Here is an 18,139-nt window from a genome sequence, read left to right on the forward strand (position 1 = left end):
AATAAATTCCTTCCTGCAGTTACATCCTTTGCTCTTGACTTCTGATGTGGTCACCGTATTCACCGTAGCGTCACAATCAATGAGTAAACGTAGAAATAAATGAATTTAAAATATGATAAAATAATATTATTTAATTACAAAGGTTTTGGGGATTATAAATATCATCGTGTCTATAATAATAAATATTTATGATTGAGCATAAATTATAAGAAGTGTTTTAGTCATCCAAGTTATTTTAATGCAAGTAAATATTTCGACGAGTTAAAAAACTTAACGTAAATAACATCATGCTATCTATATATGTATATATATATATATATATTATTTGTCATATATTAACAGTACTATTTATTTAAATATAATAATCTGAATAAGAAAGCAACAATTTGGCACGTTATTTATTTTTGGCACATTCCTTGGCATTTCATTGTATTAAAAACAATATGTACAAGAAAATTTCTAGAAGGTGACAGAGAAAGAGAGAAAACAGTTTTCTAGGGAAAAGTTGAGTAAAGTAGTTGATCACTACAGGACAGCATACCACACCATGTAACTCTTGTAGTTCGTCATTCAGCCTCAGAGTGCAAAATTAGGATAACTATGCTATCATTGCAGAAAGAGTGATTCACAAAGTTTCACCGACACATTTTAAGAGCTTATTTGAAGGTACCTTGGAGCAGAATAACTTGTATAAAGGAGAGTTTATCAAAAATACTAATGGAGTAATAGTGAGAGATCTATAAGACAATAATGGGAAATTAAAATCTGCTCTTTACATAACTGTGGTTTAAATTTGAAATACTTGAGTAGGGATGATATTTTTAATTTGTCTTTCAGAATGTCTGTGTGTAAGGTTTAAAAATATTATATTAATCTGACCATTGGTAATTCAAAATCGCTTTAAATAGATTTAATTCTGCCATTTCATGTAGCTGTGGATGTAAATCAAGTTCTTTTCATAGTTCGAATTTTCATGAACACATGCCTGTTATCAGCATTCAAGGAATTATGAAATTTATATTTGAAAATATTGTTTGCAGTTTGAGCTGAGGAAGAAGTCAGGAAAATTTTAAAATAATTAATGCATTAAGCATAGAAATGACTAGAGTAGAAAATGCTCCTATTTTCCATAAGTTTCTTTCAGCAAACTTCCAAAGTTTACTATTTAAAGTCGTTCACATTTTCAGTATTTAGTCCATCATTACGAGCTCACTAGATTTGAGGCGCTCGGTAGACTTTCCTGATAATGGAAGATAGCGGAGAAAAATGAGTATGTTGCAATGTGATTTGAAATTCTTGTCCCCATAATGCCACGGTGCATACTTTCTACCAGATATTTCCTTGTTCCTCATATTCTCTCACCTTCACGGTACATAGAATTGAAGCACAATCATCCTATTATTCTTTGTGATATAGAGAAACTACTAAACGAAATAAAAGCTCAATAAAGCCTCCTTTGGTCACAAATGTTGTAAAATCATTGCACTTGTGAATTTGAGTTTTACAGAAGGCTTTCAGGAATAACCATGAGTTAGTGCTTGCTAACTATGTGTCTCAAATATATATATATATATATATTACGGTAGCAGATTAGCTAAGCAAAAAAATAGAACCTCCACAAAGTAGAACAACTTAGAGATATGTGTGAGTTGCGGAGTGGAAGTTCTAATCTGTGCCATATTCCTTTCAATATCCCCCAGCTATTTTCATCTATGAATCAAAACGTCAAACAGCGTACAATTGATTAATGTTTAATGTGGTTTAAGAACACTTACAAACACAACTTGAATTTGGAATTAATATAATTTCAGATTTTAAAATTAGGAAATAACAATAAACTATCACTGAATATTTCTTTTTCCCATTAGTTTTCGGTTTGCCAGATTTTCTGTGCACTTAACGTTAATTTGATGTGCTATGTACGCGAGAGGCTGCCTGGCCGAGGCGGTAAAGGCGTACACGATTCGCCCGGAAGGACGTGGCTTCGAATCCCCGTCAGGAAGTCGTAAAATTTAAGAAACAAGATTTCCACTTCCGGAGTTGCATATGGCCCTGAGGTTCACTAAGCCTACACCAAAAATGAGTACGCGGTTAATTCCTGGCGACAAAGGCGCCCGGGCGTAGAGCTAACCACTCTACCCCATCACGTGCCGAGGTTAACAATGGTGGAAGCCTTTATCTTCCACTCCTCCAAGAGCCTTCATGGCCTGTACGGAGGTGACTTTGCTTTGTTATATACACTAGACTTGATCTAAAAATTGCAAACTTGAAAGCCAAGAGCGCAATGATTCCTAGACTATTTCCCCCCATGGATCCAATGCCCAATCCAGTGTAAGAATATCAAGAACTTCAACCCATTAACAGCTGCCTATCGTCGCAATTTTATCTGTTCGTATTATTACTTTCATTCATCACTCATACGTGCATTTCCTTTTACATAAATGAATCAGAATAGCGCAGTCTAACATTTTTATAGCTTCTCTGCCCAAATATCGTGCTTCAGTTGCCTTCAATAATGAATTTACATAATTATGTTTTTCTGTTGGAGCCGACAGCCGGCATCTTTGTAGACAGCGAGTCAAAAAGGTTAAATTCAAACATAAAATGGCATATTTCCATTCTGGACAGTTTTTTCTCTGTATAGGTTATGAATACTTACGCATTTGCTGTGTTATATATTTCTGCACTTTTATTATCATTACTCATATGTTTTATTAGTTAATCGTTAAATAGTCAACTCCAGATACTTTCTAGATAAATACTGCAGCTGTCGCTATATTACTGAAGATAACCTGTTCTAAACAAATCTTAATATGTCTTATTACCATAGAAAGTACATAAATTAGTACAATGGAGCGTATCTTGTCTTAGAAGTGAACAATTGCAATAATGACAACTGTATGTGATAGATTTCTGGACTGCTAAATCTTTTCCACCGCAACACTTTGTAACTTCGACATGAAGTTAGAATGTGTAAGTAAACTATATAAGCTCAAACGTACTACTTACACTATTGAATTTCAAAACTCACCCGTACTTCCATAGGTTTTCAGATAAAATCTCACATTAACAGTCATCTGCCCAAATTCACGCCTAGAATAGGCTCTGTATGTGTCGGTAAAACTAATTGCATCACTCTCCTAATGGAGCACTGGATGGAGTATTAATAGTAATGATAATAATATACTGAATAATGAAGCACCTTTGGTAATATAGCATTTATACTACAAAATTTCCAACAAATGTTTATATACTCTCTGTAACATTAAAAGTTATTATTTACGAAACGATATTGGATGGTACAAAATATATACAGCAATTGGAGAATTATACAAGTTATATTCTGGAGAAAAATTCACTGGAACAGATGTTATTCTATGATTGTAGTGGCACGTTAGGTAGTAGGCAAGAAAGAAATTTTGAGTTTAAAAATATTGAGCCTCACTGATGACGCTGGATAACGAATTACAAAGATAGGCACTCTCAAAAAGTCGACAGCTACGGTCTAATTTTAAGACAAAGATGCTGCTTGAAGACAGAGGCGAAAACACATACCATTCAACCCTCCCTTCCCTTTATTAAAAACGTTTTTTAACTGTTTTTAAACAATAGTCCATAGATATCAAGCACTTCCCAACAGTATTCCGCCACATTACTCATAAAAAGCCATTTTATTATAAGTTTACCCTCGCTTGAAACTTTTAGTTTCTTTATATATATATAATCAATATTTATTTCCATGTTTTCTTAAAAAATGACTCCTTGAACAATGTGATAATGCTACATAACAGGTCACTACAACGTAACTACAATTTGTTGATGTTTTGATAGAATTCAAACATCAGCTATTACTCGCTCCTACAATTATTTTGAATCTTAGGTATTTGTTATGTTAATACCAAAACCCTAGTTCATTGTTTCAATAAAAAACGTACCTATTACAAAAGTGTCATCAAAACGATGACTTTATAACTCGAGTAGATTGACAAAAGAAGAGCCAGAATAGCGGCTGAACAATCAGTGTCATAACCGCTTATAAAATTTAAAACAACAATCAACCATTTATTCACAACCAAAATTTTTCCTTTTGTTTTCCTCTTTCTCTTCCGCAAGATGACAATACAATGAGTTATTGTAATGTATTATCGTAATGTAAAACAATACACGAAATTATTGTATTGTGGTTTTTGGAAATCCAATCGGTGTACCAACAGTTATATATTTCTAGTATTCAACGAAACGTACCTGCGTATCTTATCATCAGGTATGCAGCAAAACCTTGTATTACAAGACAATGAGCAACCAGATTTTATATTGCTTGATCAAATAAAACCCTCAATACAACACTAACTGTATTGTTAAGTTCCTTGCGCCAACAATATTTAGTCAAATACAGTATGTCCCAACAACAATAAACCAGTTATTGCATTGCATTCGGTGATGAAAAAATCACTTTTCATTTATCTAATATACTCCAACAATACAACCATCGTTGCATCGCGATTCGTGGTGACCACCTTGTTAATAACTTGAGTAGATGGTCTTCTCGTTTTAATAACTATCGTATTTCTCTAGTATTAACTTTAAATATTAAATATATTTCTAAAAATCTCATAATTCGTAGTTCGTCTTTATTATGTCAATGTCCGTCACGTCATTAATTTAATTATGTCAGCATCACTGTGTTAGTCAGCTACTTGATTTGGTGTGATGCGATGTCTTAGTATTATTAGTATTTATTATTATTATTATTATTATTATTAATGTGTTGTTTGTCTTGTAATATTTTGATAGTCCTGCTTATTTGTTTTTTTCTCATTTTGACGTTGTTGCACTATTGCCATTACTAAACAAGACAAAAAAGTGAGTAGAGATAACAGTTTATTTTCTTTAGCACGCACTGTGATTACGTGACTATGATGTGTGGTGCTGAGAATAGCACGGCAATGGTGGCAATTACGGTGAAGAGGGTGAATATAATGAGGCACAGTCTATCCACCACCATAGCAGCAAACTTCCAGTCGTTCGTAACTTCGGCAGCTTCGTCCTCTTTTCGTAATTTGTCTGTGATCACCCGCAGTTCTTTGAGTATTAGTGTTAGTTCCCGGTGGGGTCCAAGGCACGACGACCCCGCCCCGCCACCTCCACCGTGTAGCAATGTCCCGCCTCCACCGCCGCCACCACCACCTCCACCGTCCTCTCGATGCGTGTGGGGGCCGCGCAGGAAGCCCGCACTGGACGCCTGCAACGTACCGCTGTGATGACGAAAATCATCATCGATGTCCAACACATTCGCCAACAAACTCTTGGAAGAACGCTCTTTGAGCTCCATTTCACGCATCTGGAGAGTCTTCCGAGCGGAGTCCGGCTCCCCACCCGGTCGACTCATGCGTAACAAGCACGGCAGCCAATGCAGGAATATAGTCTTGATCTGAAAGGAAACACAAAAAGGAGATAAGTTTTCCGAAACACTTCTACTTTTCACTTGCACAACTACATAAGACAGTCAAAAAGTAAGTTTCTCTATGACCTTTTCAGACAATGAGTCATTTAAGAACATAATTGAATGGGTGTGATTATAAAAGGAAAAGATTCCACTTTTTGATCAAACTGGAATAGCCATTATGTAGTTTATACGCAGTCGCATCAAGAAATTGAAAGAATCAACGAATTTTTATGGCGTTATTGGAGGTTGAATTTCAGAGTGAGTTTTAAAAGGAATTCTTAAACTCAGCATGTAACAAATTTGCTTTTGTATAACGCTGGAGAATATGGCAAAATTATCATAGAGACAAAAAAAGATAGCCTCTTTATTTCATGTACTAAATGAACAACTTAAGGACTAAAAAATGTGGCCAGCTCATTTTCAGGAGACAGTCTAGAGACAAACATATATTTGTAACTAATGCGTGTATTTTTACGAAAATGTTTGAGTATGTCACTGAAATAAAAGTAGGGATAACAAAAAAAAACATTTCATATACAATAAATAGTTTTCCAAAAAATATTGAAAATATTTTTTGAAATGTTTAAATCCATTTTTTCATGAAATTAAATTGAAATGTTAATGAAAATTTGGAATTAGGTAGATAATACTTATATAAAAAGCACTGCGGATTGAATTTCCTGAATTTATGTAAGGAGATATATTGTGCTAAAGTTTGTGTATTTTTATGTTCTAAAATTTTGGATTAAAATATCCCTACTACGTGAAAAAATTTTGCAATCAAAATTCCATACAAAGGTTTCCTAATATAGCTGTAATACATGTACCATACAAATTTTGTTACATTTTGCAGAATATTATGGGAGCAAAATGGGAATAATATGTAAAATTGTAATTGGTGGGAAAATGAAAACAAAGCAGACGCCACGCCCATTTCTGCTGTGTGGTGACTGGCAAAGAGAGCATTATTGAAGTGATAAATTGTTTGAATTCAACGAAATAACTCCGTGATAAGAAAGAAGAAACTCAATCGTTTTAATTTCAGCCATAAAAGTTTTTCGAAGAAATGACCAAAAGATCGATTTTTATCTCCAGACTGTCTCCTCAAATAAGTAAATATAAACATCTGACTTTCAAAATACAATAGAAAAACCAGGGTATGTAGCAGTGGAATCTTTCCCTTTATAATCTCACCCATTCAATTATTATTTACATATCTGTAGTCGACTCGTTTGTCTTAATGATGGTGGTGAGTATTGTAAGGAACGATAACAACTGTTTCTAAACTATTAATCTGTAGAGAAAGACATCTGATCCTTCGAAGAGTGAGTAGGCTTATCGTAAATTCGTAAATTAGATATTTTTTTGACTCTCCGGATTTTCAAACCCAGTGAGAGGAAAAAGGAAAAGATTCCATTGGCTTAAAATTGAGCCAGGAGCCAGAATATTAATACTACTTGGTCAGGAAGTCGTGAAATTTAAGAAACGAGATTTCCTCTTCGGGAGGTGCATATGGCCCTGAGGTTCACTCAGCCTACACCAAAAATGAGTACCAAGTTAATTCCTGGGGGGAAAAGGCGGCCGGGCGTAGAGCTAACCACTCTACCTCATCACGTGCCGAGGTTAACAATGGTGGAAGCCTTTACCTTCCACTCCTCGAAGGGCCTTCATGGCCTGTACAGAGGTGACTTGGTAATGTATGGTGACTAATATACATACAAACAGATATGTAGACTAATGGTACGTTTTCAGATCTGAGTAATAGTTTTGTAGTAAGAGAGTCTTTTTTAGTTTACTGAAAACTACTGCGAGTAGAATCTTTTCCTTTTAAATCTCACCAATTCAATTATAGAAATTCAACACCATTGCAAAACAAAATAATAGGTGAGGTTCCTAATATTTGACCAATTTTAACACGTGAAGTTAACTTTTTCAATAATGTCTTTTGTTTCACGGTTATAAAATGAAAGCAAAGTCATCTCCGTACAGGCCATGAAGGCCCGTGGAGGAGTGGAAGGTAAAAGCTTCAACAACCCGTAACCCCGGCAACTGATAGGGTGGAGTGGTGAACACTATGCCCGCCCGCCCACCTTTGCCCTCAAGAAATTAACCTGGTACACATTTTTGATGTGTACTGAGTGAAACTCAGGACCATATGCACCTCCGGAAGTGGAAATCTCATTTCTAAATTTTGTCGACTTCTTGACACGGAACCGAACCCACGTCCTTCCGGATGAACCAAGCACGCTTTTACCACCTCTGCCAGACAGACCTTGTTTTACATCAATAGTAGAATAAATTTTCCGCGCCTATAAGCTCAAATGGGTTTAAAACACCTAGTGTTTATTTAACAGTGCACACGATATTTTCAAGTGTCCGTCCTTTCCGAAGGTGGACCGGTGGATAAAATATACAGTTACATCACGGATTAGAAGCCATAAACATTTCTTCTACAGCGCTATCGTGACACTGGCTCTAAAATCCGGCTCCATGGCTAAATGGTTAGCTTGCTGGCCTTTGGTCACAGGGGTGCCGGGTTCGATTCCCGGCAGGGTCGGGAATTTTAACCATAATTGGTTAATTTCGCTGGCAGTGGGGCTGGGTGTATGTGTTGACCTCATCATCATTTCATCCTCATCACGACGCGCAGATCGCCTACGGGTGTCAAATCAAAAGACCTGCACCCGGCGACCCGAACATGTCTTCGGACACTCCCGGCACTAAAAGTCTACGCCATTTCATTACTGGCCGTGAAAGCAGTTACTTGTTTAATGTTTGTTTTAACGGTCTTAACAAGTGTTCGGTCTTAATAAGTGTTGACTAAAGTGGAATTCTTAATTTCTCCTTTTCCAGAAGAAATTTGTGTATTATACGTCGTCAATACGGAACATGTGAATATGAGATTCATGAACTGAAGAGTTGGGGTGTCAAAAAATTGTTTCAAATGCGTTCTTTGACGTACTGGAAGCTATGAGTTATCGCGTTCTAAAACCCTGAAATGTTACCGACCTCAGCCGGAAACAAACCAGATACCTTAGAAACAGGTCAATGAGTAATCGAAAAATTTGTCATGAAATAAAATTTATGTGATGTACAGTATATTGATGATGATAATGATGATGCTTGTTGTTTAAAGAGGCCGAACATGTAAGTCATCGGCCCCGATGTAAATAATACCACAGCAAAATTCAAATTACTGCAGTTACAATGAAACGTGCAATGGATATGTAGATTTCTGAGACACAAACTATGGGTTCTGATTTTCACGAAAATATAAAAGGTAAGGGTGTATTCTGCCCGAAGGCAGATCCGAACCTCCGCAGAGGGGTGCCTGAGCCGGAGTTTACGTACGGTGAAGTGGCCAGTTACTTTCCGCTCCTCCATTCCCTTACCCCCCACCAGCGCGTGGCAACCCATCCAAATCTTGATCACGACCAATGTTGCTTAACTTCGGAGACCTCACGGGATCCGAAAATATTATTTTTAAATAAAAACAAGTGCCAAAAACGAGTTTTAATCCAGTTGAGTTACGTAGGATGGGCAGTTACTTTTACCTACATAACATAACATAACATAACATAACATAACATAACATAATATAACATAACATAACATAACATAACATAACATAACATAACATAACATAACATAACAAGAGTTGGCGAAGAGATAGGATTGATGAAAGTGAGGAGCCTGGCACAAGTAAGTGGAAGCAATGCCAGGACTCGGCTAATGGCCCCGTGAACACCAATCCACGCTCCAAAGTTCAGAACCCTGGGGCCCCTTTTAGTCGCCTCTTAAAACAGACAGGGGATACCGTGGGTGATTTTCTACCGCCCTACCCACAGGGGACGGCCTGATGACAGCCGACATCCAATGAGGATATGGTACCACACACGCACAAGCACCTTCATTACGTTCTATCATCGTGTTGAAGTCCGACTCCATGGCTAAATGGTTAGCGTGCTGGCCTTTGGCCACAGGGGTCCCGGGTTCGATTCCCAGCAGGGTCGGGAATTTTAACCATAATTGGTTAATTCCGCTGACACTGGGGCTGAGTGGCTGTGTCGTCTTCATCGTAATTTCATCCTCATCACGACGCGGGTCGCCTACGGGCATCAAATCAAAAGACCTGCATCTGGCGAACCGAACTTTCCTTGAGCACCCCCGGAACTAAAAGCCGTACGCCATTTCATTATTTTCATCATTTTGAAACTATAACCTCCCGCCCATCGGCCGATCCTGTGAATATTCAAATCCTTTGAGTCAACGTTCACTTGTTTTTGTGTCAGTTTCTGTTTAATTCCTTTTTTGAACCTTTCATGGAGGGAGGGAAGAGTCTAAACCCCAGTAAACCCCCCTTGGCTACGCCCCTGCTCAGCCGTCTAATTAAGTTTACAAATTTAGCATTTCTGGAAATAAAATACTGGAAAGACAGATGCCTCCGAATTTGATGTCCAACGTTTCCAACATTCTGGTCGGCTGTCACAGACATTAATATTTCACTTTCAAATGTAGGAATTCCGTGCAAAATGAAATACTGTTATGCTGACTCGCAGATCTCCGTATAACATATTATATTCTTGAATTTTTAAATTATTCTTTTTAGAGTCAGTCATAGAACTTAAGGGAAATATCTCATGCCATGTAATTATTTACCATTACTATAGACAGAGTCACCCAGTACTTCTAATAATTTGATAACTTTTTAAATCGTAAGATGGATATATTGTCTACCTCTCAACTCCTACTCTCTCTGTCAACAACTGAAACACAATGAATTTAAAGACATTTTAGCATGTTGGGTGTTCTATAGTATTAGACGAAGGAATAACGAATTTGGATTGAAGACCTTGGAACTACGACGCGAAGCGACCGTCACAAAGCATGCGGAGTACCTGACTGTATTTTTGCTGTCAGTTCCAATGTTAATAACTCACTCTGCCTCAGTATCGGAACGTAGTAGTCAACCTGCATGATGGCACAGTCAATGTCTGGCACAGTCGTTTCGTAATAAGACGTAAAATAATCCGGGAGATAATTTAAAGGCGTGTGTGTGTGTGTTGCTGATATTAGACCACACTATAAAATACAGACAGGTACTCCGCGCACTTCGTGGCGGGCACTTCACGGCATAGTTTCCAAGTCGGGAATCCAAATCGATCATACCAGTATCAGACGTCTGACGTTAAGATCGAGGTCTACACTCAATACAGTTGAAACCCTGATTTCTGCGTTTCTGTGAAGAGTGAAGAAATACGTATATATATTTTTTTGCAAGTTGCTTTACGTCGCACCGACACAGATAGGTCTTACGGCGACGATGGGACAGGGAAGGACTAGGAATGGGAAGGAAGCGGCCGTGGCCTTAATTAAGGTACATCCCCAGCATTTGCCTGGTGTGAAAATGGGAAACCACGGAAAACCATTTTCAGGGCTGCCAACAGTGCGGTTCGAACCTACTATCTCCCGAATACTGGATACTGGTCGCACTTAAGCGACTACAGCTATCGAGCTCGGTCGTATATACAGTATATTACAGTGCAGCGATTTGCGTGCTATAATAATGTAAAGGGAATGGTCAGAAATTGTTACAAAAAGCTGGCATCACTATTACAGCAGAAGTGGAAATATGATCACTAATGGGTCATGACGTTCAGTTACCACGAATTCAGATTAAACAAAAGTGTACTCTTTCTGAAGTGTTTTCATTGCCTTGAAAATACAGAGAATCTTAAGTTTTGATTCATCTTCGTAGCGGAGGCTATAATAAATTGAGTTTACAATCCGATGAACAGCATGATCTCTGGAACACCTATGAATAAAATTATAGAAGGCAAACATAACAACATTAATAACACACAAGCATATGTTCAAAATGAAAGAAAGAAACTTGTAGAGGGATATCTGGTATTGATACTTTATGATAATTAAATTTAGTTCTTTTTTCTGCCAGTGGCTTTACGTCGCAAGGACACAGATAGATCTTACGGCGACGATGGCACAGGAAAAGCCTGATGTGAAAATGGGAAACCACGGAAAACCATCTTCAGGGCTGCCGAGAGTGGGATTTGAACCCACTATCTCCCGGATGCAAGCTCATAGCTGCGCGCCTTTAACCGCACGGCCAGCTCGCCCGGTAAATTTATTTCTTACACTATCTCTAGTTAAGGAGTTTCAAACTAGCGGCCCGCGAAGCCACATTTCTCTTCCCGTGAAAGATTTTTGAAAAAAGTGCTTTATGAAATATTAAGAAAACTTGCGGAAACGCAACTCTTTCAAAAATTGATTCATTTTCAAACCCATTACAGACCCGAGTGAGAACTAATTTTTAATATTATTTCCGTGTTTATGTATTAAACTTATTTTAACAGAGTAGGTCTATATTTGATTGATTTTTAAAGTTTATATCCAAAATTTGGGGTAAAATGAACTCTCATAAATGTCAGTGTTAGGTCTTAGACATTAGAAAAATGGCTATGAGATCCATTTCAAATATTTAATTTCATGCTAATATTTCATTCATTCATTCGTTCATTCATTAATTTATTTCAATTAATTCCAATGAGCCTGCAGGCTCATACATAGGAATTGTACAGCCATGGAAACCATTGCAACCAAGCAAACAACAAATTCCAGAAATACTTTCATTTCTATTGGTGTAGGAGCCTGTTTCAGTTCTTAATTGTTCTCTTGTTGATAGTTCTGGCTGGTACACAGAGCATAACGTTCGAATACACTTGAAGGGACGTACTCTTAGAAGTACATTGCTGGGATTTTAGGCTCCTGCACCTAAATATCAGTGTTTTTTTCCTCCAGGAAGAACTTTGGATTTGGACCAGACAAGAAAACTACTATCCAGTGAAAAATACCCAAACTTAGACAATTTAGACTTCAATGATTTCAATGTATAGGAGCACGTACGTATGTGGAAGTGTTTTTAATTTCTATGAAGTTAATTAAAAATGCGTGTGGAAATCGACTTGGAGATTATCCTTTTCTCCACGTTATGAGATTAGCAACAACTGAGCTGGAGGTGGACATTCGTTCATTGGTAGACGCAATTGATCAACCACAGTACTACCAATAAATTATCCTTTCTGAAGTTTTGTTTTGGCAATATAAATTTCAGTTTGTCTTGAGTGTTTTCCTATTTGTCAATTAAACTGCTGTTCTTCAAAATTCAATTATTCTGCGTATAAGGCAGACCCTGCAATTAGGGCGAGTGTGTCTGCCGTGGGAAGTCTACAGTAGGTCTACATATCATTGTAATGCGTAGTGTGTGAGTCACAGAAGTACTAGTGGCAGAATGATCAACTTCTTTTTTTCAAATAATTATTTTATTTTCTAGAGCAAAGTAGAGGATACATAATTAATTGCAGTGCTGCGTAAATTAGACATACTGTTACAGATAAACATCAAATACAAAATCAACCAAAAAAAATCTTGAGAGATACACGACCATTAAGATATCTCGTTGGGTTTTTTTAAAATAATTAACACACGTGATCCATCACTTTAATGAGGAACGGAAAGGCGATCCACTTTCTTCGGTGACCGATACACTATACAATTACATCGTTAATTTAGATTATTAAATAGAGAAACAAAAAAGTGCAAACAGAAACAAAGTAGTATTTACACAAGCTGCATCATCACAAGGTAAGAACATAAAGTTCATTGAATATCGCCTGCCCTCCAGAAGCACTATACACTTTCAGTTTTTGTCTCGCTGTCTTGAGAAACTGCCTAAAACCTTGTACAGAGCATTTCTCGTTGGTCTGCGCATAATGAAGAAAGCCCATTGCTAGCCATACTAGGGCAAACTTGTTGTTCCTGTTGGGTATGTCCAAAGCTAACAAGATACGATATATATCGTTAGGGTTATTGGAAGATGTTAACTGCTGCACCAGAGTCAGTGTCCATCGCCAAACGTCCATCATACCATCACATCGTGTTAGTCTGTGGAGTTGTGTGTCAATAGTTGGAATCTCACATTTTTGGCACAAGGGTGACTGGACCAAGTTGTGGCGAATTTTTTTCTCCTCGGTTGGTATGGCATCTTGGATGGCTATGTATGCTGAATTTTTCCAGTCTGTTGGGATCTCTTGTGTTGTGAACTGCTTCCAGATAGTTTTCCAATTTCTGTTGGGGAATTTTTCCATGATCAGTGGGGTAACAAGTTGACGGTTTAAAAGACGATGGTAGATTATTTGCGTGGGTGGAATGCACTGTTGATTCACATGAGGATAGAAAGATTCAATAGTATGCAGTACTCGTTTAAAGCTTCCAGTTCGAGGTGATGTCCAAAAATGCATATCATTAATATCTCCGAGTCCATTCTTTGCCATTAAAATTGACCTCAGAAGCAGAGCCTGGCATTTAGCGGAGACGGCGATGAGGCCTAGGCCCCCTAGATCAACTGGCCTTCTGAGCTGATTTCTTGATATGCGATAGATGTATCCTCTCCATAGATAGTAACTCATTCCAAGTTCCACTCTTTGTGCATGTTTCTCTGAAATGGGGAGGACCTGAGCCGCGTACCATATCTTGGACAGAGCGAATGAATCCTGTATTAGATTAAGATTTCTGCTGAGATCCTTCGTCAATGTGTTCCGGACAGTGTTGATGACTGCAGTCCAATTCTTTTCGACTGTTTCCTGAAATTTGCCTGTAAATTTCAAACCGAGAATTGTTATTTCTTCTTTGACAGGGATTCCAGCAATTGTGATGTGGTTTGGCCAGGTACCGAGAGGTAACAAGACAGATTTCTGATAATTCACTTTCGCGTTGGCGGCTCTTTCGTACACAGATATTATTCCAATCAGTTGATCCGCTTGGGCTCGGTTCCGTAATAAAAGTGTTACGTCGTCAGCATACGCCCGGACGGTAAACATCTTGTGCGGATTTGGTACATCCTTTAGGAGGTGATGGACAGCTCGAATGAAGGGTTCTATACTTAAGGCGAAGAGGATCATAGATAGAGGACATCCTTGTCGCACTGAATTTCGTATTGGAATAGGTTTGGAGAAATGACCATTGAGGAGAATTCGGGAATGAGCATGAGTGTATAGAGTTCTAATGATACTACATGTTGACTGTGGAATACCAAACTTATCGAGAATCGTAAACAAATAACCATGGTGAACTCGATCAAAAGCCTTTTCAAAGTCAAGATTAAGTATTGCTGCGTCATTGTGGGGTAGTGTTCACATAATAATATAGCGTCTCTAATTGCTTGGAGATTCAAAGTGATTTTCTTGTTCGGAATGCCACACGTCTGCCTTAGCTGAATGATGGTTTCCAGAAACGGCCGTAACCTGTTGACCAGAATTTTCATAAATAATTTGTAGTCTGCATTTAGTAAGGTTATAGGACGATAGTCTGATAAAGTTCGGGGCATTGACACTTTTGGAATAAGAATAATTATGCCTTCGCTGAATCCAGTTGATTCTTCTGAGTTGTTTAATAGAATGTTCATCAATTCTACGAGCGTATATTTAATGACTGGCCAGTACTTTTTGTAGAAGCTGAAGCTGAGACCGTCTGGGCCAGGAGCTGATTTGTCACTTGCAGTGCGCAGGGCCTTTAGAACTTCCTCCTCGGTGATCTCACGGGTCAGCTGCTGTTTTCCTTCCTCAGGCAAACGTTGATGTAAGTAGGATAGTATTTTGTTTTGGTCGGGTATCGATATCTCACTTTCACTACATGTTCTCTGGAAGGATTTTTCGGCTTCAGTAATGCATTCTCTTGTAGTGGTAAGACTCCTATTGTCATCTGTAATTAACGAGTGAATGTATTTATTTTTCGCTTTATTCTTTTTTTTTTTTTGCTAGGGGCTTTACGTCGCACCGACACAGATAGGTCTTATGGCGACGATGGGATAGGATAGGCCTAGGAGTTGGAAGGAAGCGGCCGTGGCCTTAATTAAGGTTCAGCCCCAGCATTTGCCTGGTGTGAAAACGGGAAACCACGGAAAACCATCTTCAGGGCTGCCGACAGTGGGATTCGAACCCCCTATCTCCCGGAAGCAAGCTCACAGCCGCGCGCCTCTACGCTCACGGCCAACTCGCCCGGTGCTTTATTCTTTTCGGAGGCAAGGTGGTACAACTGTGCTTTCTCTTCGTGTATGATTGATGTTGCACGGGAGCGAATGATTGCTCCTCGGAGAATAGTTTCCTGTATTGAGTTCATTCGGGCGTTTTACAGCGGTCAAATGATTGGATACGTCATTTCCGGCTTGCTGACGGGTGACAAGATCGTGAAGAATCACGTAATAAGAATGCAGCGTACGGCGTCTGTTGATGGCCTCTTCTACTCTCTTTCGTTTGAAAAAGCTCTGAATAGCTGGATTAAACTTGTATAGCCAAGATTTGATCGAAAGTTGTCCACCTCTTCGCACTCGAGGTTCCAGATCATTCCACAGGAGTGAAAATTCATTTTGTATATCGTCGTCAGACAGTAAGGAGCTGTTTATTTTCCGGTAACCCCTTCCCATCTGTGCCGCCGGTCTATGCCCCGCAGTCTTCATCACTACCGCATGATGATCGCTGAATGGTGCAACATTAACAGTTACTGCTCGGATATTATTCTCTGATTCTTTATTTACATAAAATCGGTCGATACGTGAAGCAGCCGTACCTCGGAAGAAAATATATTCGACTCTGTTACCATGAAGAACTTCCCACACATCACAAATCCTAAGTTCGCGATATACTCTCCCTAATGCCAGGGAGGGATGGAATTCACCTGTCTGATCTTTTGCATTTAATACACAGTTGAAATCACCTCCGAGAATAATGTTATCATAATTGTGACGCAGAAAATAAGGCAGTTCCTTCTGAATGAAATCTTCCCGTTCTTGGCGTCTGTGTGTTCCTGAGTGTAGATATATATTGATCATCAGTGTATTATTTTCGGTAAGTATGCATGAAATTCTTCCACTCGGGTGACATTCACCGAGTTTGATAGTTATCCCTGCTCTATAGACTATGGCAGTTCCTCTTAAATTTTCTCCGGCATTGATTATATAACTGTATTGAGATCCAAGGAAAGCTAAGTTCGTGACGTTAACCCCATGCAAGAAAACTACGTCTAAATCATAATCTTTAATAAATTCTTTTAGCAAGACTGCTTGCTCTGACTTCGGAGGCAGTTCACATTCAGAGTACCGTAGCAGCTAACTACTGACGTCACAGCTAAGATTACCAAGAAGAATACATTAGCAGCTTCCATACTCGTTTGGCGTTACCCAACAGCACATAAACATTCTTCAGTTTAGGTTTGTGGAAGACATTTACTTAATTTTATTACTTTCTTCCTATCATTCCCCTCAACCGATCTTTTTAATCTTGGATCCCTGTGACTAACTGCTTGGTTGGATTTTGAATTGGTGATTTCCATTTCCATTATACTACCTTCGTCACCGCCTACTTTGTTTGTGCACTGTGCGGAATGCGTCTGGACAGACTGTGTGGTGGTGTCATTTTTTAAGCCAGTCATGTCACTGGTAGGTGTCGGGAACTGTTCGCTGACAGGTTCACAAAGTTGTGTCTGGTGCTGTGAGGGTGGCTCTAATAGTACCGGTACATAATTTAACTGGGTATTATTTTGGTAGGTTGATGAGCTGAGCGACTGTTCCACTGGGGAATTTCTATCGCAAACAGGTTCTGTTGTCTCCTCAAGGTGGTTGTGTACTGGCTTGGCTACTTGTGTCTCTTCCTCTTCTGTGGTTATTTCTGCCTGTTGTGCGGACGGTGTGTTTACATGTGAGTCTGGTGTATCAGCTGATCGTGTGTCCACCTCTGGAAAATCTGGGGTAAGTTGTGTTGTTGTGAGAGGTATACGTTGCGTCGGTAGCTTCCCCAAGGCTGAAGTCAAGGTCGCCCAGGTTGGCTTGTCGGGTGTAGCAGGTGTTTGAACTGGTAAACGGCGCGTTGGGCACTCACTACGGTAATGGCCTATCTTACTGCAGCTGGCACAGGTTGGTGGTTGGTAATCATAACTTACTAAAGCCTTATTTCCTGCTATGTCTACGTAGGAAGGGATATGTTTTTTAAGCATGATGCGTACTGCACGTGCACCTTATATCGAAAATTAGAACTCCACGTTTCATCACTTACTGAATGTACAGTCCCGTACTGACGCAAAACGTCTGAAATGTGTCCATGAGATGTTTCGGTGGGGAGGTTAAAAACTCTCACAAGTTTAATCCCTAGGCCGGCCGAATCAACAGTTATTTATTTTTTATTTTTTATTTTTTGCTATTTGCTTTACGTCGCACCGACACAGATAGGTCTTATGGCGACGATGGGATAGGAAAGGTCTAGGAAGTGGAAGGAAGCGGCCGTGGCCTTAAGGTACAGCCCCGGCATTTGCCTGGTGTGAAAATGGGAAACCACGGAAAACCATCTTCAGGGCTGCCGACAGTGGGGCTCGAACCCACTATCTCCCGATTACTGGGTACTGGCCGTTCTTAAGCGACTGCGGCTATCGAGCTCGGTAACAGTTATTTTACTACGATAGCCATTGCTATGAACAAAATATTGCTCACCTGCATAGTGCCTGAGAAGATGATCAACTGTCTCTTGCCTCCTGCACTTAATGAAGACTTGTCGGGAAATTCCGTTGAGCTGTAATGTTTCGATGTCGGCTTCATCAAGTTTCAAATTTTCAAAAATCCACTCGTGGATT

General features: G+C 39.0%; 1 protein-coding gene across 1 annotated transcript in view; it reads right to left on the reverse strand.

Moving 5' to 3' along the window:
- Positions 1-4,834: 4,834 nt before the first annotated feature.
- Positions 4,835-18,139, reverse strand: part of LOC136872183 (neuronal acetylcholine receptor subunit alpha-7) — a 324,332-nt gene continuing 311,027 nt past the window's right edge. Inside the window, exon 12 of the mRNA XM_067146019.2 lies at positions 4,835-5,431. Coding sequence (XP_067002120.2) covers positions 4,907-5,431 — 525 coding nt within the window. The 3' untranslated portion in view covers positions 4,835-4,906. The remainder of the gene's footprint in view (positions 5,432-18,139) is intronic.

The sequence above is a fragment of the Anabrus simplex genome, chromosome 4 (genome assembly GCF_040414725.1).
Source record: "Anabrus simplex isolate iqAnaSimp1 chromosome 4, ASM4041472v1, whole genome shotgun sequence".
Taxonomy (NCBI): Eukaryota; Metazoa; Arthropoda; class Insecta; order Orthoptera; family Tettigoniidae; genus Anabrus; species Anabrus simplex.